Here is a 13,642-nt window from a genome sequence, read left to right on the forward strand (position 1 = left end):
CTGCAATAAAAAAAACGTATTTAAGTAACTATTACCAGCAACATTTAATTTAAGTATCAAAAGTAAAAGTACTAATTTTGCAGAAAAATGGTCTCTGTCAGTGTGGTGCATTAATCTGTATGTTGCATGTTTAACTACTTTATATACTGTTGGGTAGTTGTAACTATAGCAATGTATCATATTCTGCAAGATCATCATTGTAATGTCACTGTGAGAACCACATTTCATGAGCTCAGAAAAACAGACCTGTTTTTAGTTTGTGACAATGCATTTTCAAGCTAGTCCAAGATTTATTCTTAGTTTATTTGGTTTAAGAGGTAGGATAATTCAACCCATAAAGGAACACTTAATGCTTTTGTTATATTATCAGAAATATTAAAAATCACCACTTTGGGGATACATGTTTTTCACCGGGACAGGAAGAGTATGAAAAACTGAAATCTGAAAAGAAACTTGTAATAAAGTTGTCCGACAAATGTAGGAGTAAAAAGTACAACCGTTGCCTCTGAGGTGTGTAAGCATAAAGTTGCATAGCGTGGAAATACAAATTTACAACTATAAAGGCTATAAAGGCCGCTTGTCCATACAAATCAGGGGCAAGTGTAAAAGTATCTTAAAGAAAATATCATCCAAAAGTTAAGACAACATATCAAAGTTCATGTTGGATTGTATTGTAGTCTACCTATTCACTTTTCTGCTTTAACATTTTACACCTTTAGATTTTATGAAATATTTTAAAATGTACAACAGTTTGCCAAAGTCACAGGCATCAGAAAGACATAAGGACACTGAGCAAGACTGCACTTCTAAAACAGTCATCATGAAAACTGAAAAAAACCCACATTTATTCAGTTGTTCCCTATAAACATATCAAGGAATATTGTACAATGTTCCAAAAAAATAATAATTTTCTTTTGAAGTAATTCAACATTTCAATTTCACACATATATTCCCTAAAATGAAAACAACAATGGTCTGTTAACTATGCTGAAGATACTGTATACTTGTACAACTTGTTCTTATACATACACAAATAGGACCATTCTTCAAACACCAAACAGCAAAACAATCAGAGATGCAGTGTAGACTGGCAATGCTGCAGGGCATACAGCAAACAGGTAATACGTTTCCAATTGAACAACAAAGTCATCTGAGAGGTTAAACCGGCCTTTACAGCATACTCAGCTCAATGAGACGGCCTGCAAACACGCCTAATGTGCCGATGAGACACACAGCCATGAACACACAAAGCAAGATATGATCCAACACCATGGCCACAAACTTCCACTCTTCAGCAGCCTGGAAGGAAAAGAGGGACAATCTGTCAGATACACAAAAGCAAGACTGATTCAAGAACCATATTAGAGACACTTTCTGTGTTTACATTGTTGGATTCCTCATCTGATTTCATGGTTTCTGCAATGTACTTGACTCCTTCAATGGCACTGCGGACATCAGGGTTCTTGGTGATGGGTGACTGGTAGGGGACAGATGAGGTCTGGTTGCCAGAGATGTCTGAGATGTCAAAATCTGCACCATAGATACTTTTACTCTGCTTTTCCTTTCCTGGGCGTTTCATTGTTGAGAAGAACATGATGTTGGGAATGGTTTCAATAAAAACCTGCCATTAAAAGACAAAAAAATACATCCGCTGTGTCAACATGTGTACAACATCAGAGCAGTTGTCTTGAATAAATAACAAAGACTGTCTGCTACCACTAGATGGCAATATAATGCAGAGGAAAAAAAGATGAAGTGTTGTTCTCCAAAGATCACCAAGCTTGGAAATGGGACTGATCCATTTCAAGTCACTCAGCTTTGCTCTATAAATAATAAATCATTATTTATTTCCCTCTGTTTATGTGCTCACCTTGCGGACCCAGTCTGGCATTGTGTGAGTGCTTGGGGAGCGGTGGTGGGTGTTGATGACAATGACAGTGATGATGATGGACGCAATGACAAAGACCATGGTGAAGAGCATGTACTTCCCAATGAGTGGTACAGCGCTGGAGGTAGACGGGATCAGCTCCACAATAACCAGCAGGAACACAGTCAGAGACAGCAAGACAGAGATGCTGAGAGTCATCTTCTCACCTGGAAAACAGCAAATCATCTTCACTTCACGGCTGACTTTATTTGTCTAAAACTTACCACAAGCTGCTGTATAAAAAATCTAATCAATCAACATTTAGACCAGTGTTTCCCAATCTGGAGGTTAGGAAATGATTAGATTAGATTATGGTAAAATACATACATTACAGGATAGAAATGGATTTTTTTTTTTTTTTGACAAAATATATTATAATAATAATAATAATAATAATAATAATAATAAAGGTTAATTTAGTTGCACAAGATCTTCATCAGCAGATGGATTTTGCTCCTGTTATATGATCAAAAGTGTTAAAACAGCTACTAAAAGGACCTTGGTGAGACTGTTTTACAGGTGCTGTTTCCAAGGTTGCAAATGAACTTATAAACTCAGAAAATACAGGAAGGTATCTAGATATCATTCTAATTATCATCAAAAGTAATTTAAATATGAACAGTTCTTCAGGTGAACTGGTCACAACTGGTAGATATATGAAACTAAGGATGAGTCACAAGCCAACATTGCATAATTTTGAGGGGTCACAAAGCAAAATGGTTCAATCTAGAGCTAAACATCTGTAAAGAGCTGTTTCTAAAGGGGACAAATGTAATCCAAATGCAATAACATGCTCTGTATGATTTAAACTAAGTGTGAAGGTTTATCTTCACTTTAAAAGACACATTTACATAACCCTGAAACCAGAGTGAAACATGTGAATGTGCCTCATTAAACAGTAAGTTGGCTCATGATACCCACAACATGCAATCTTATTACACTGCCACAAGGGAGAGCTATTTCTATGAGTCCAGTACTTCCCTTCCCCAGCCATCCAATCAGGGTCCACCTCTAGCATTTACACAAGAACACAATGACTGCACTGTTCACCTATACAAGCAAAGCAGAGTGAGAGGCATTTTTTTGTGTGTTGCTGTTCCTAGAACGAACAATAGCACAAGTAAACATATTCTGACACCATTTCACAAGTAAAATGCAAGACATGTTTTTGTTGCTCAGTAAGAGCAGTTATTCCGGAGAGAGCGTCTTTTTGGCACCAGCTTCTCCTCCACACTCTCCTGTCAGCAGCCATATCAGAAACAGGGATCAAGTGATGTATTATACATTAAAGCAAAGGCCTGCTTTCAGACATGACAGCACAGAGGGACCCTGGGTAATGAGGCAGACCTACACACTGGGAACACGGCCAGATGTGCACACGAGTGATACAGTTCCTGTAGCAGGCGATGTAGAGACACCCCAGACTGACAGGCAGAATTAGGAACAAGGATTTGATGTTTAAGTTTTATTCAAACATAGATACATAGGAAAATGTAATAAAAATACAGTAGATAGGAACTCTTTCTGACAAATTGCAAATAACTACTTCAGGGTTTGTATGAATAGGATGCATCTATATGCCTCAGTATCACACCTGGACTAATGCACTGGACCGGACATTTCAGGAGTGGCATTCACTGTCATCCATGTTAAAGAAATGAAATCTTGGAAAATAAGTTAATTTGTTTTCTTGGAGAGGAGATTCTCCAATAACACTACTGTGTCTGTAAAGTAAACATTAAATTACAGTAAGGAAACAGTTATCTTAGCACAAAGAGTGGAAAGGGGGAAACAACTACCCAGTCCAAAGACAACAAAATGGTTGTACACAGCCTTGGCTCTGTAAATAGGAAATCAGACACACAACACTAACTTGTTATTCTAGCCATTCTAGCCAAAATTTGTGTCAGGTAATGTCAAAGGACTTGCCGACAGACATTGAGCATTCTAGTTTGCCAAAATACAGTGTAGTTGTGTTGTTAGCTGGAGTTGGAGGAGAGTTTTGAGTACTGCTGTCTGGACTGGACTGTCCGCAACTATATCGGCCTCTTAAATATAAAACTAAAGCCAGCAGCCATTTAGCTAAGCTTAGCACAAACACTAGAAACATGGGGAAACAGCTAGCCTGCCTCTGTCTAAAGATAACAAAATCTGCCAAGCAGCACCCTCACCCTCATGGTGATGACAAGACTCCAGGAAATCACTGCACCCTGCCAAGAAATATCCCACACACACTCCTCCATAAAACTGCAAAGTTTTTTACTCTTTCTTTCTTTTTGATGGATTAAGCTAATTAAATATAACATAGGATAGGTGATTCTGGCGAGATCCCATACCATAATAAATACCATGATATAGACTTAATGCTATATCCCAGTTGAACGAAATGATGTGTAAGCAGTCTCAACGTACCAGAGTCTGTAGGAAGATAGAAGACGAGGCCAGTCAGGAAGGAGAAGAGCATGCAGGGGATGATGACGTTGACAATGAAGTACAGTGGGAGCCGCAGCATGAGGAAGTGGTAGGTGATGTCCAGGTAAGGGGTGTCCGGGCAGCAAGCGTAGTACACCCAGTGCTTCCAGCCACGGAAATCCTTCATCACCCACTCTCCACTTTCCATAAAGTTACTCAGATCAGGGCGGTCACTGTCCTGGTGAGGAGAAGCAATAAACAGGGTCATTAAAGGAGTTTTCATTCAAATTCTTTATACATTTCTATTATTTCACTTTTACTATTTCTATTTTTCATGTGCATTGGTCTTAAATTGTTTTATTTACATTTATGCTGTTTTATTATTAGTTTTTCAGTCACCTGTAAAGCACTTATTGTAACATGAAAAGTGCTAAACAAACCATGTTTGTTGGATTTAAGTATACTAATTTAATATATAATAAGTACACTATCTTATTGCTCTGTTTTGGTTTTGTCTGGTGATAAGCTCCCTCAGGCATATCTGAATTATGTTTGAGTTCAAAGGTCAAACAGGGCGTTAACAATGTTTAGGTTGTATCCAAGTGAACTCTGTATACAGAATCTGTTCTATAAGATGTTTTGGTTTGTGATGTTATGATGCAACTTATGTCATAGAATACAATATCCTGTTCATTATTTCTGTTAAAAAGAAGAAGTTAACACTCCAGTGTTGCCCTGCTGAAGGCTTATTTGCTTATTCGTGTCTATCTAAGTCCTTAAGCAATAAAGTGATAAATGTTAGAAACACTGTTCAGAAGGTCTCTGTAGGGCTGTCACTTTTTATTCAAAATTTGTAAAGTGGTCAATTTTTGACCTGTTTGAATTACAGTTGTATATGTATGTATTATTTCATGAATTATGTGTAATTTCAAATCCATTTGTTGAAAAAGTGACAGCCCTATTGCTCTGTGACATATTGACAGGTATCATAAAAGACACTCATGTTTCTGACAAATGGGGATTTACACTATTTGTATGGTTAAAAGAATAGTTGGACATTTTGGGAAATACATTCCCCCTCTTGCCGAAATGAACACTGAGTCCACTCTTATGTCTGTATGGTAAACATGAAGCTACAGCCAGGAGACAGTTAGTTTAGCTTGACATAAAGCCTGAAAGCAGCAGGGAACAGCTAGCCTGGCTCAATCCAAACGTAATCATACATTTCTTTCTTTCGTATATTTCTTTTGTTTAATCGAAAAAACAAAAAGTTGTGGTTTTAAGGGACTCCAGGAAGTCACTGCTCCCGGCCAAGAAATAGTCCCCATTAAAACCGTAATGTGTCGTTTTTACACTTTGGTTTCTGATTAAACAAACGAGATGTACAGTAACTTCCTCATTAGTGAGCTTTAGATCGGCAGGCAGGCAGATTTTTACAAAGCAAGGCTGTTTCCCCCTGCTTCCAGGCTTTATACTAAGCTAAGCTAACCGGCTGCTAGCCAGACATGTTAAACGTGGTGTTGATGTTCTAACCTAACTCTCAGCAAGAATGACAAATAAGCGCTTTTCCCAAAACGTAGAACTACTCCTTTAAAGAAAGAGTCCTGAATGGAATTACAGGATTGACGACGACCAGGTTTCCATCGTAGGTCCAGGTACCCAGCTTCATACTGCAGTTCTGGAGGTCAAAGGGGAAATGCAGCACAATAATTTCACAGTAGCTCTTGAAGATGGCAGGTGGGTTCCACGTGATCATTCCTGTGTACTCCAGCAGCACTTTGGTCTCATGAACGATGGCAAAGTCACCGTCAGCGCTGTGGGCACAGAAAAACACAGGCAGCCTCAACATGGGGGATAATAAGTTAAATATTAACGCAGGGGGACACCAGTGCCTGAGGATGGGTCAACGCTGCTGTCGCACAGCCCAGCCAACCAGCGCTCAGCTTGGCACAAGTTGTTGTGGCAGCGGAGCTGGTTGTCAGGGAAAAACAGCAGTGTGTCAGAAGGAGCATATGGTGGGGGGAGGGGAGAAGGGGACCTGCAATACAGACTCCAGATTTAGCCTGATGAAATCTGAGCTTTCACACGCTGCATATAGAAAAGTGTGATTCAAAACAACACTGACAGGTGTGTTGATTGTTTCTAGAAGTCTGAATGCTTTAGGTTGTGCAAAGCTTATTGTAAATGAAAAAAACAAGGGACTTGAAGTGGATCACATATAGTCTGATAACATACTTGTTGTAGAGAACCAGATCAGGCCGCCAAATGTCAGTGGAGGGAACTCTGATCTTTTTGATGCCACCATAATCCTCTGGTTTCCACTGCAAGTTCACATCTTTCCATTGCTGTAAAAACAGACAAGGACACTCAGAACAATGACTTCAACATTCACAACTATTATCAAAGGAGAAACTACAGTGGCTGCGAAAAGGTGCAAAAAACGCAAACGCCTCTATCTAGAGCCAGTGTTTGGTTTGTCCCTTCTGGGCTATTGTTGAAACATAGTGGTTCAACATGGCGGCAACACGCAGCGTCTGTAGATAAAAACAACTCATTCTAAGGTAACAAAAACACAACGGTTCCGATTTTGTTTTTCTTTACTACTGGCTGCAGGTACAAAGAATGCATTTCACTGTGCATTGTACTATGTATAACTGTGCATGTGACAAATAAAAACCTCTTATCTTATCTTATCTTTTAGGTGATCATACACGGAAGAAACCACAACTATGAATATTATATTCCATTTTTGGAAATAGATCCTCCTAAATGTCACACACTGGACCTTTAACTTTCTTTCTTTGGTTTAAGAAGAATGATACACCTCTTCAGTACACCTTTTGTAACAGCTTGCATGTTCATCATCCTGAGGTTTGTCTTTATGTTTTACTTGTCAAAACAAAAACAGTGTTCCTTTACAACTCAATTTCAGCACGTCCTAAACAAATATTTGTATATTTTAATTGAATTTCTTGGAGTCTGGACATTTGGTGCATTTATAATTTGTGGCTAGAAGCATGATGATGTATTATTGCCCATCCTTTTCTCACCCATTTTAATTAGTAGGCTACCTTACTGAGGCTATCTGCAATATGACAGTGTCTCCAAAGTCTTTCTTTTATGATATCATAACAATAAAAACGTGAATTCATAAAACCTGTTTCAGTCGCACGTTGCTGCTGACGATCTGGTTGACTTCATCCTGCGAATCCACATAAATGTGTTTAGACAGTTGATGGCATTGAATCTTAATGCAGATGGGGTGATATTGTGTGTGACATGAGACCTCACCACACTGATGAGCTGGATGAGCTGAAGGCCTACAGTAACAACCACCGGGTCCTTGAAGTGATTGACAGGTCGGACAACCTTATTGTAGCCAGTGAAGAGTTTTTTGACCAGTTGTGTTTCGTCAGAGGAGGCCCAGGCAGCACCTGAAATAAAAAAAAGACACCATAAAGGGTGCACACTAATTTTTCTTTTCATATGGGTTACTTTCATTGAAGACATTTAAACATATGTCTTTCTCTACTCTTCAAAAGGACCTCTTTAGTGTGCTGGAAAATTATTATGTTGTGCCAAAGCAGAATACAGCTTTAAGAACATCTGATACTTGAGGTGAGTTCATTTAATATGAGTTGAAAATAGATGTGACAGGTGTCATACTATAGGTCTAACATGTTGTAGTGTAGTCAGTAGAGTGACCCACATTTACATGGTTTGTGTACAGCTTTTGGGCATTAAATACATACATTTTTGTGACTTAAAAAGTGTATGTTTGCATTTATTTAGTTATTTGATTGTTTTCAATATTCAAATATTTTTTCTGATTTTTTGAAGCAGGCTCTCTAACACACAATCATGAAGAGATTGCATTCAAGCACATGTTCTCTAACCTGTAAGCCAGTAGTATAAATATAATGTATGTATGTATATATGTGTAGTCAGTGTGTGGGGTCTAAATTTGGCAATACTGCATTCAAACATGTGACGGCACTCCTGTAAGGTCCTTAATAGAGATGTTCTTACGCTCTTTCGGCTACATATCTGTCACAAGCTGGAGCAGGATCCCCTTTCATTTTTCAGCTGACCTTGAAACCAAGGTCATTTTACAGCAACATGTTGTTTGAACGGTTGAATGATTCTCAAGATATTCACAGTAAACTAAGGGATCCTACTGAACATAATTATACAGGTGACTTCATGTGGTGACAGACAGACAAAAGGTTGAAAAGAAAAATGAAAACAGTACACATGCCCTTGTCAATCAAAGGGCTGGTTTGCACAGAAATGTGCTCATTAGTTGTGTGAATTGGATCAGCTCACACTGACCTGCGAGCAGTTTCATTACACATAATCAATGAGAGGAAGGTATAGTAATTGCTTTTTTTTTTAGCTCCAACTTTCTCCAACTTCATTATGCTTTAAACACTTCAAGTAAGTCAAGTAAAGTAATAAAGACACTTATTTCCATCGGTGACCAACACACATTTTTAGTTTTAAATAAGCTCTTACCTGCTAGAATGACTAGATGAAAAATTAAAAATACAGTATTCATTCTTGCCAATAAACCCAGGCATCCAAAAACAAGATCCAACTTCAACACGTTGCCCGTTGACCACCTGAGAATTAAAACGGTTTGACCCACCTAAAACATTCTTTCAGCACTGGCAAGTGGCTTACTGTACAACCTCCAAGCTCTCCACTGGCAGTCTTGTTGTTATTGTCTGACAGCGGATGTGAGTGACCGGCTGCCAATGCTTGTCATTTGAGAGGGACACATTCTTTGTCATCTGTTATAAGATCAACATGCCAGAGTAATCCACCACTGAAATATCTCATCGTGAACTTGGCCACACACAACCTCGAGGTGCAAAGACACGACACATGATAGCTGCCCTAAGTTGTTCTTGTATCAGAGAAAAACTATCAATGCTGCCTTCATATCAGTGTATTTAATGACCGTGTAAAGGAAATGCACAGACCCTGGAATATCCAAAACATAATGAATATGCCTGATGATTTTACATATATGTCTGTTTCTGTTTCTTCCTGGGAAAAGTCTGCGTGATGGATAACTTTAGTTTGGGTGAGATGATATATTTTAAATCATTTTAAAGTTTTGGATCTAATCTAGAAAAATAAAACTTATGGTTCTTTTCTGACGCTGGGACAAAGGTGGAGCCAAGGGGTGGCCACCATAGGCTAAGATGTGGCCACCTCACACAGCACCATGTGTTTTTTTCCTTGTGCTGAACCATTTTTCTACTGCTGCAGCTCCACTGGGGACGCCATTTAGCAGCGCACCCATCTTGCTGTACTGCCCCTCCCCAGCTCACTCTGCATTCAACTCACTCGCTGCTGTAGTCTGAGGGGAAATCAAACAACATGCTGTTGCTGAGTTTTGTTTCGCACAGAATTAAATGCAAAGCAAATTTTGATCTGACTGTTGATGAAAGGAAGAAGAGAAACAGAGGAACCAAACTCCAAACAGCAGAAATTCAGGTACAAGCTACACATGTAGTGAAAGCTGATGTTGATGATAATGATAAATAAATACAATTGTTTCTTTCTTATTGCCTTCACTTTCAAAAGAAATTAGCTTATTTTAGACATTTTGGTCATAAGCAAACATCCTAATCTAACCTCTGTACAGCACCATGCAATGCAGAAAAACCTGAACAAGGAAATCATTTCTGTGCAACTCTCAAGTGAGTAATGGCCTCAGGCTGACCACACTTATGAAACTGTCTGGCTTTGGGAACAGTTGTTGACAAAACATTCTGACCATAAGGTCAATTTAGTAGCTGTTCTGTTTTATTATTGTATTATATTATATTTTTTTCTTTCTTGCGTGCATTCTTAAATTGTTTAACTACTTACTATCATCTGTAAAGCGCCTTGAATTGCTCAAACCAACCTATATTAAAGGTGCTGTACAAATAAAGTTTGATTAATTGATCAAACTTTAATTGATTGATTAAAATGTCTATTTTTCTGAATGCTTTAAGACAGAAAACAGAAAAATGGAGAGTTTCTCATCTACAACTGTCAAATGCTGCAGACCATTTTGCACTGGATAACGTTATACAGTGTGGCTGCAGCTGGCTCTCTAACCATAGCTGGCTTGCTTGCTAATATTATCAAAAGCTAAATACTATCTGAGTGAATATTGTTTTGGGCTTTACTGAAAAATTACTTAACCAGCTAAAGTGATGCATGATACTAACTTATGTATTATGACAAATGGTGTTGATTTTAACCAACAATAAATTAATGTAAAGTAAAGGTGTATGACTATCGATTACCAAGAGCGATTGCAAGGCAGATTCAGCCAACTAGCTACCTGTAACTTAAACTAAGATGGGGTTGGCCGGCTGGCTGTGTCTTGGCTGCTCATGGGTCTGCTGTTGGCAGCCTCTTGCTGCTGGTTGATGATTTGCAAAAGGCAAGCTGGTTGGTATCACGGAGCCAATGGTCCAATTAAAATATAGAATCATTACATTTAGTAACTTTTACCTAAATATGACTCACAAAATATGATTTTAGAGATGATATTCAGTGTTTATTTCAGAGTTCAGTCTTATGTATATCACTTTCAGCCAAAGCCCAGGATGATGCTCGCTCATGGCTACAGACTGTGTACAGCACAACAACGACATGCTGACTGCAGTTCATTTAAAGGGCACTATTGTCAGTATTAACAACAGTTAAGTATCGAACCATTAAACATTAAACATCGAAATTACACCTGAGACAGATCAAATACATTTATATCACCTTAATACAAGTATTATGAATGGGTACCTCGATGGATATGGGCTACGATAGGTAAGAGAGGGAAAAGTGTGTTTTGTCTACCTGTGTTTTGAGGATGTTTTTGTAGTTTTGGGGGGCAATGATATGTAACATGGTTAGCCTCAATCTATCATATTTTTGTTTATGTATTTTTTGTTGTTTTCTCTTTGTTCTTCTTTATTTAATTGATTTAAAAAAATGGGAATCGTCTACAATGCTGACTTCATTCTGCAAATGCAAAATCAGTTTCACTTTGACTCTTCATTCCCCATTTAAGTTTTTATTGTACAACATTTGCCTATAAATTAAAAAAAGGTGGGTCTTAAAGTGAAAATCTTAACTGTTTAGTGATGTAGTTAGTAACCATTTCGATATGCATGATGAAGCTTTATTTCATCTGCTTTATCATAGTATTCTCACAGTGCCTCTCAGGTCAAGTTGCTCATCAAAAAATAAATAATATTATAATCTTAGATAATTCAGATGTTGAAATGTGTTTCCTGGAGGCCAGGTGTTACACCTGTGTCCCCCTCTTTTGCTCTGCACTACCCCACCCTGTCGGGCCTGTGATGGGTCAGGCAACTCAATTTTCTCACATCCCCAATCCGTTCAATCAGCCAGTCACTCAACCATTCGCCTCATTCATCTCACTTAAGGGACAAATGACCATTTTGGCAACGTCTGAATTAAGAGAGACTTGTCTCAACCCACCCCCCATTTCTATCTCTATCTCCGTCTCCAATCACTCAGACCACCTGAATTCACACCATGTGAGCAACGCTTTGTCTTTCTCCAAGTCTGTCATGTAACACAGGACAAGCCAGCCTTGTATCTGCTCAATAGACGGACACTCTTGGTGCTCTGTCCAGTGTTAATTACAACGCTTTGAAGGCTCACGCCATGATTCCCGTCTCTAGAGGACCAAGAGCTGTGTGTTCGTATCTGTTCTGTAAGTGATTAAATGTTCATTGAATCCGAATAAAAGCGCCCATGTAATATCTGCAAGGGGTGGATGAAAACTGGACAACATACTGGATGTTTATGCCTTGATGAAGATGAAGAGGATTAGAGTTCATCCAAGAGATTATGATGTGCATTGAGTGATATGTTTTTATTGTACATGATGTTCCAACATAAATATATAAATATTTAACCTTGGACAGCATTAGTAATATTCCTTGGAAGAGAAAATTCAGCATTTTCATTATTTATTCTAATCCGATTAATATTTTGCATCTATTTCTGGTTTGTTAAGATTCGAGAAATCACTGGCGAGTGCTGTAAATTACCCAATACATAAAACTCAAGTGAAGAAACATCAGCAAAATAATTTTATATAACAAATAATATTCCTTGAAATCTTATGTATTTTTTATGATAGAGTTTACCCTTCAATATGGCATTCTAATACATATTTGATGTAAGATTTGAAGTGGTGATTATATAAAAATGAGCAATTAAACAGACTGAACATTTCAAAAGGGGTGAACTGAATATTTCTTTATATCTCAACGCTGAAAATGTATTCAGGTCAGCCGTTTGCAGGGAGGGAACCATTACCATCCAGTCAACAGAGAAAGGTCAGTTATCTCATGGATCACAGCCTTTCAAATTTAGTCTCATTACTGTGAATGAGGCACATCCACCACACAATACATTTGCAGACATTACTCCAGCACAGTGTTATCACAGCATCTGACTGAGAGATAGAAAGCTCGATAGCTTTATTGGTGTGGTTTACCTCCTTTCACAGTCAATGCCTTACGCAGATGAAGGTATGATATATCTAAAATGGCTGATAATGGCGGGGGGAGGCTAAACGGTTGGATGAAAATCCAATTTTGCCACACAATCACCAGAGACAAGTCTGAATTCGGCTTACATTAACTCAGTGTGATGTGGTCACAAAACCCAATTGATTAAATGTCAAGTAGTGATTGCTTCTCAGATGGTTTGTGGGGAAATTTAAAGCACAAAAACCTAAACACAGAGAATGGCTGAACATGATGCTATAGACAATAGGATCCCAAAGACTGCAGTTACACCAGATTTTAAGTCTGTCAACAATAATCCCCAAAGGCACGTGTGCACAGTCTGAGAAAAAATATTATTTATATTATATTATATTATTTATAAATGTGTAATGAAGACACTATCCAGATAACTCCTATTGGTTCCCTGAGCCTACACAGTGTAAAACTGTGACCATGTAATGAGCCACCGATGGCTGTGCATGGCTGCTTCTAAGAAATTGCTTGGAAGGACATAACCTGTGGGTAATTAAACCTAAAATGCATAAATTTAATCTGACATTGTTTGCACATATATCCAGTAATTAGCAGTTCCCTGAGTGCAAGAGTGGTGTTGCCTTAGGTGTTGTGTGTTTGGTTTTAATCTCACAGTGAATCAGTGTGACTGATTTGTTGTTAGAGGGGTTTATATAAAGTCACATGACGTGTGGCTTTTAGGCACGACCTGTCATTTTGAATATGCAGAACAGAGGAC

At 38.3% G+C, this 13,642-nt stretch overlaps 1 protein-coding gene across 1 annotated transcript; it reads right to left on the minus strand.

The window, feature by feature from the left end:
• Nucleotides 1-284: 284 nt before the first annotated feature.
• On the minus strand, nt 285-9,082 carry LOC127366058 (acetylcholine receptor subunit alpha). Its single transcript, XM_051404762.1, has 9 exons — nt 8,855-9,082; nt 7,631-7,773; nt 7,497-7,541; nt 6,575-6,684; nt 5,958-6,153; nt 4,340-4,577; nt 1,871-2,094; nt 1,385-1,621; nt 285-1,299 (listed from the first exon to the last, which is right to left on the minus strand). Exons 1-9 carry the CDS (start codon nt 8,895-8,897, stop codon nt 1,171-1,173), a joined length of 1,365 nt encoding a protein of 454 aa, XP_051260722.1. The 5' UTR covers nt 8,898-9,082; the 3' UTR covers nt 285-1,170.
• Between the last annotated feature and the right edge of the window lie 4,560 nt (nt 9,083-13,642).

The sequence above is a fragment of the Dicentrarchus labrax genome, unplaced genomic scaffold (genome assembly GCF_905237075.1).
Source record: "Dicentrarchus labrax unplaced genomic scaffold, dlabrax2021, whole genome shotgun sequence".
Classification (NCBI taxonomy): domain Eukaryota; kingdom Metazoa; phylum Chordata; class Actinopteri; family Moronidae; genus Dicentrarchus; species Dicentrarchus labrax.

What these genes read in the sequence shown, in the direction of transcription:
- LOC127366058 (XM_051404762.1), bottom strand. Translation starts at nt 8,897, where the DNA reads ATGAATACTGTATTTTTAATTTTTCATCTAGTCATTCTAGCAG. An exon ending in ACCTGGTCGTCGTCAATCCT is followed by an intron (nt 4,578 to 5,957) that starts GTAATTCCATTC and finishes TCTCCTCACCAG; the next exon opens with GACAGTGACCGCCCTGATCT. An exon ending in CAGATGAGGAATCCAACAAT is followed by an intron (nt 1,300 to 1,384) that starts GTAAACACAGAA and finishes TTTTCCTTCCAG; the next exon opens with GCTGCTGAAGAGTGGAAGTT.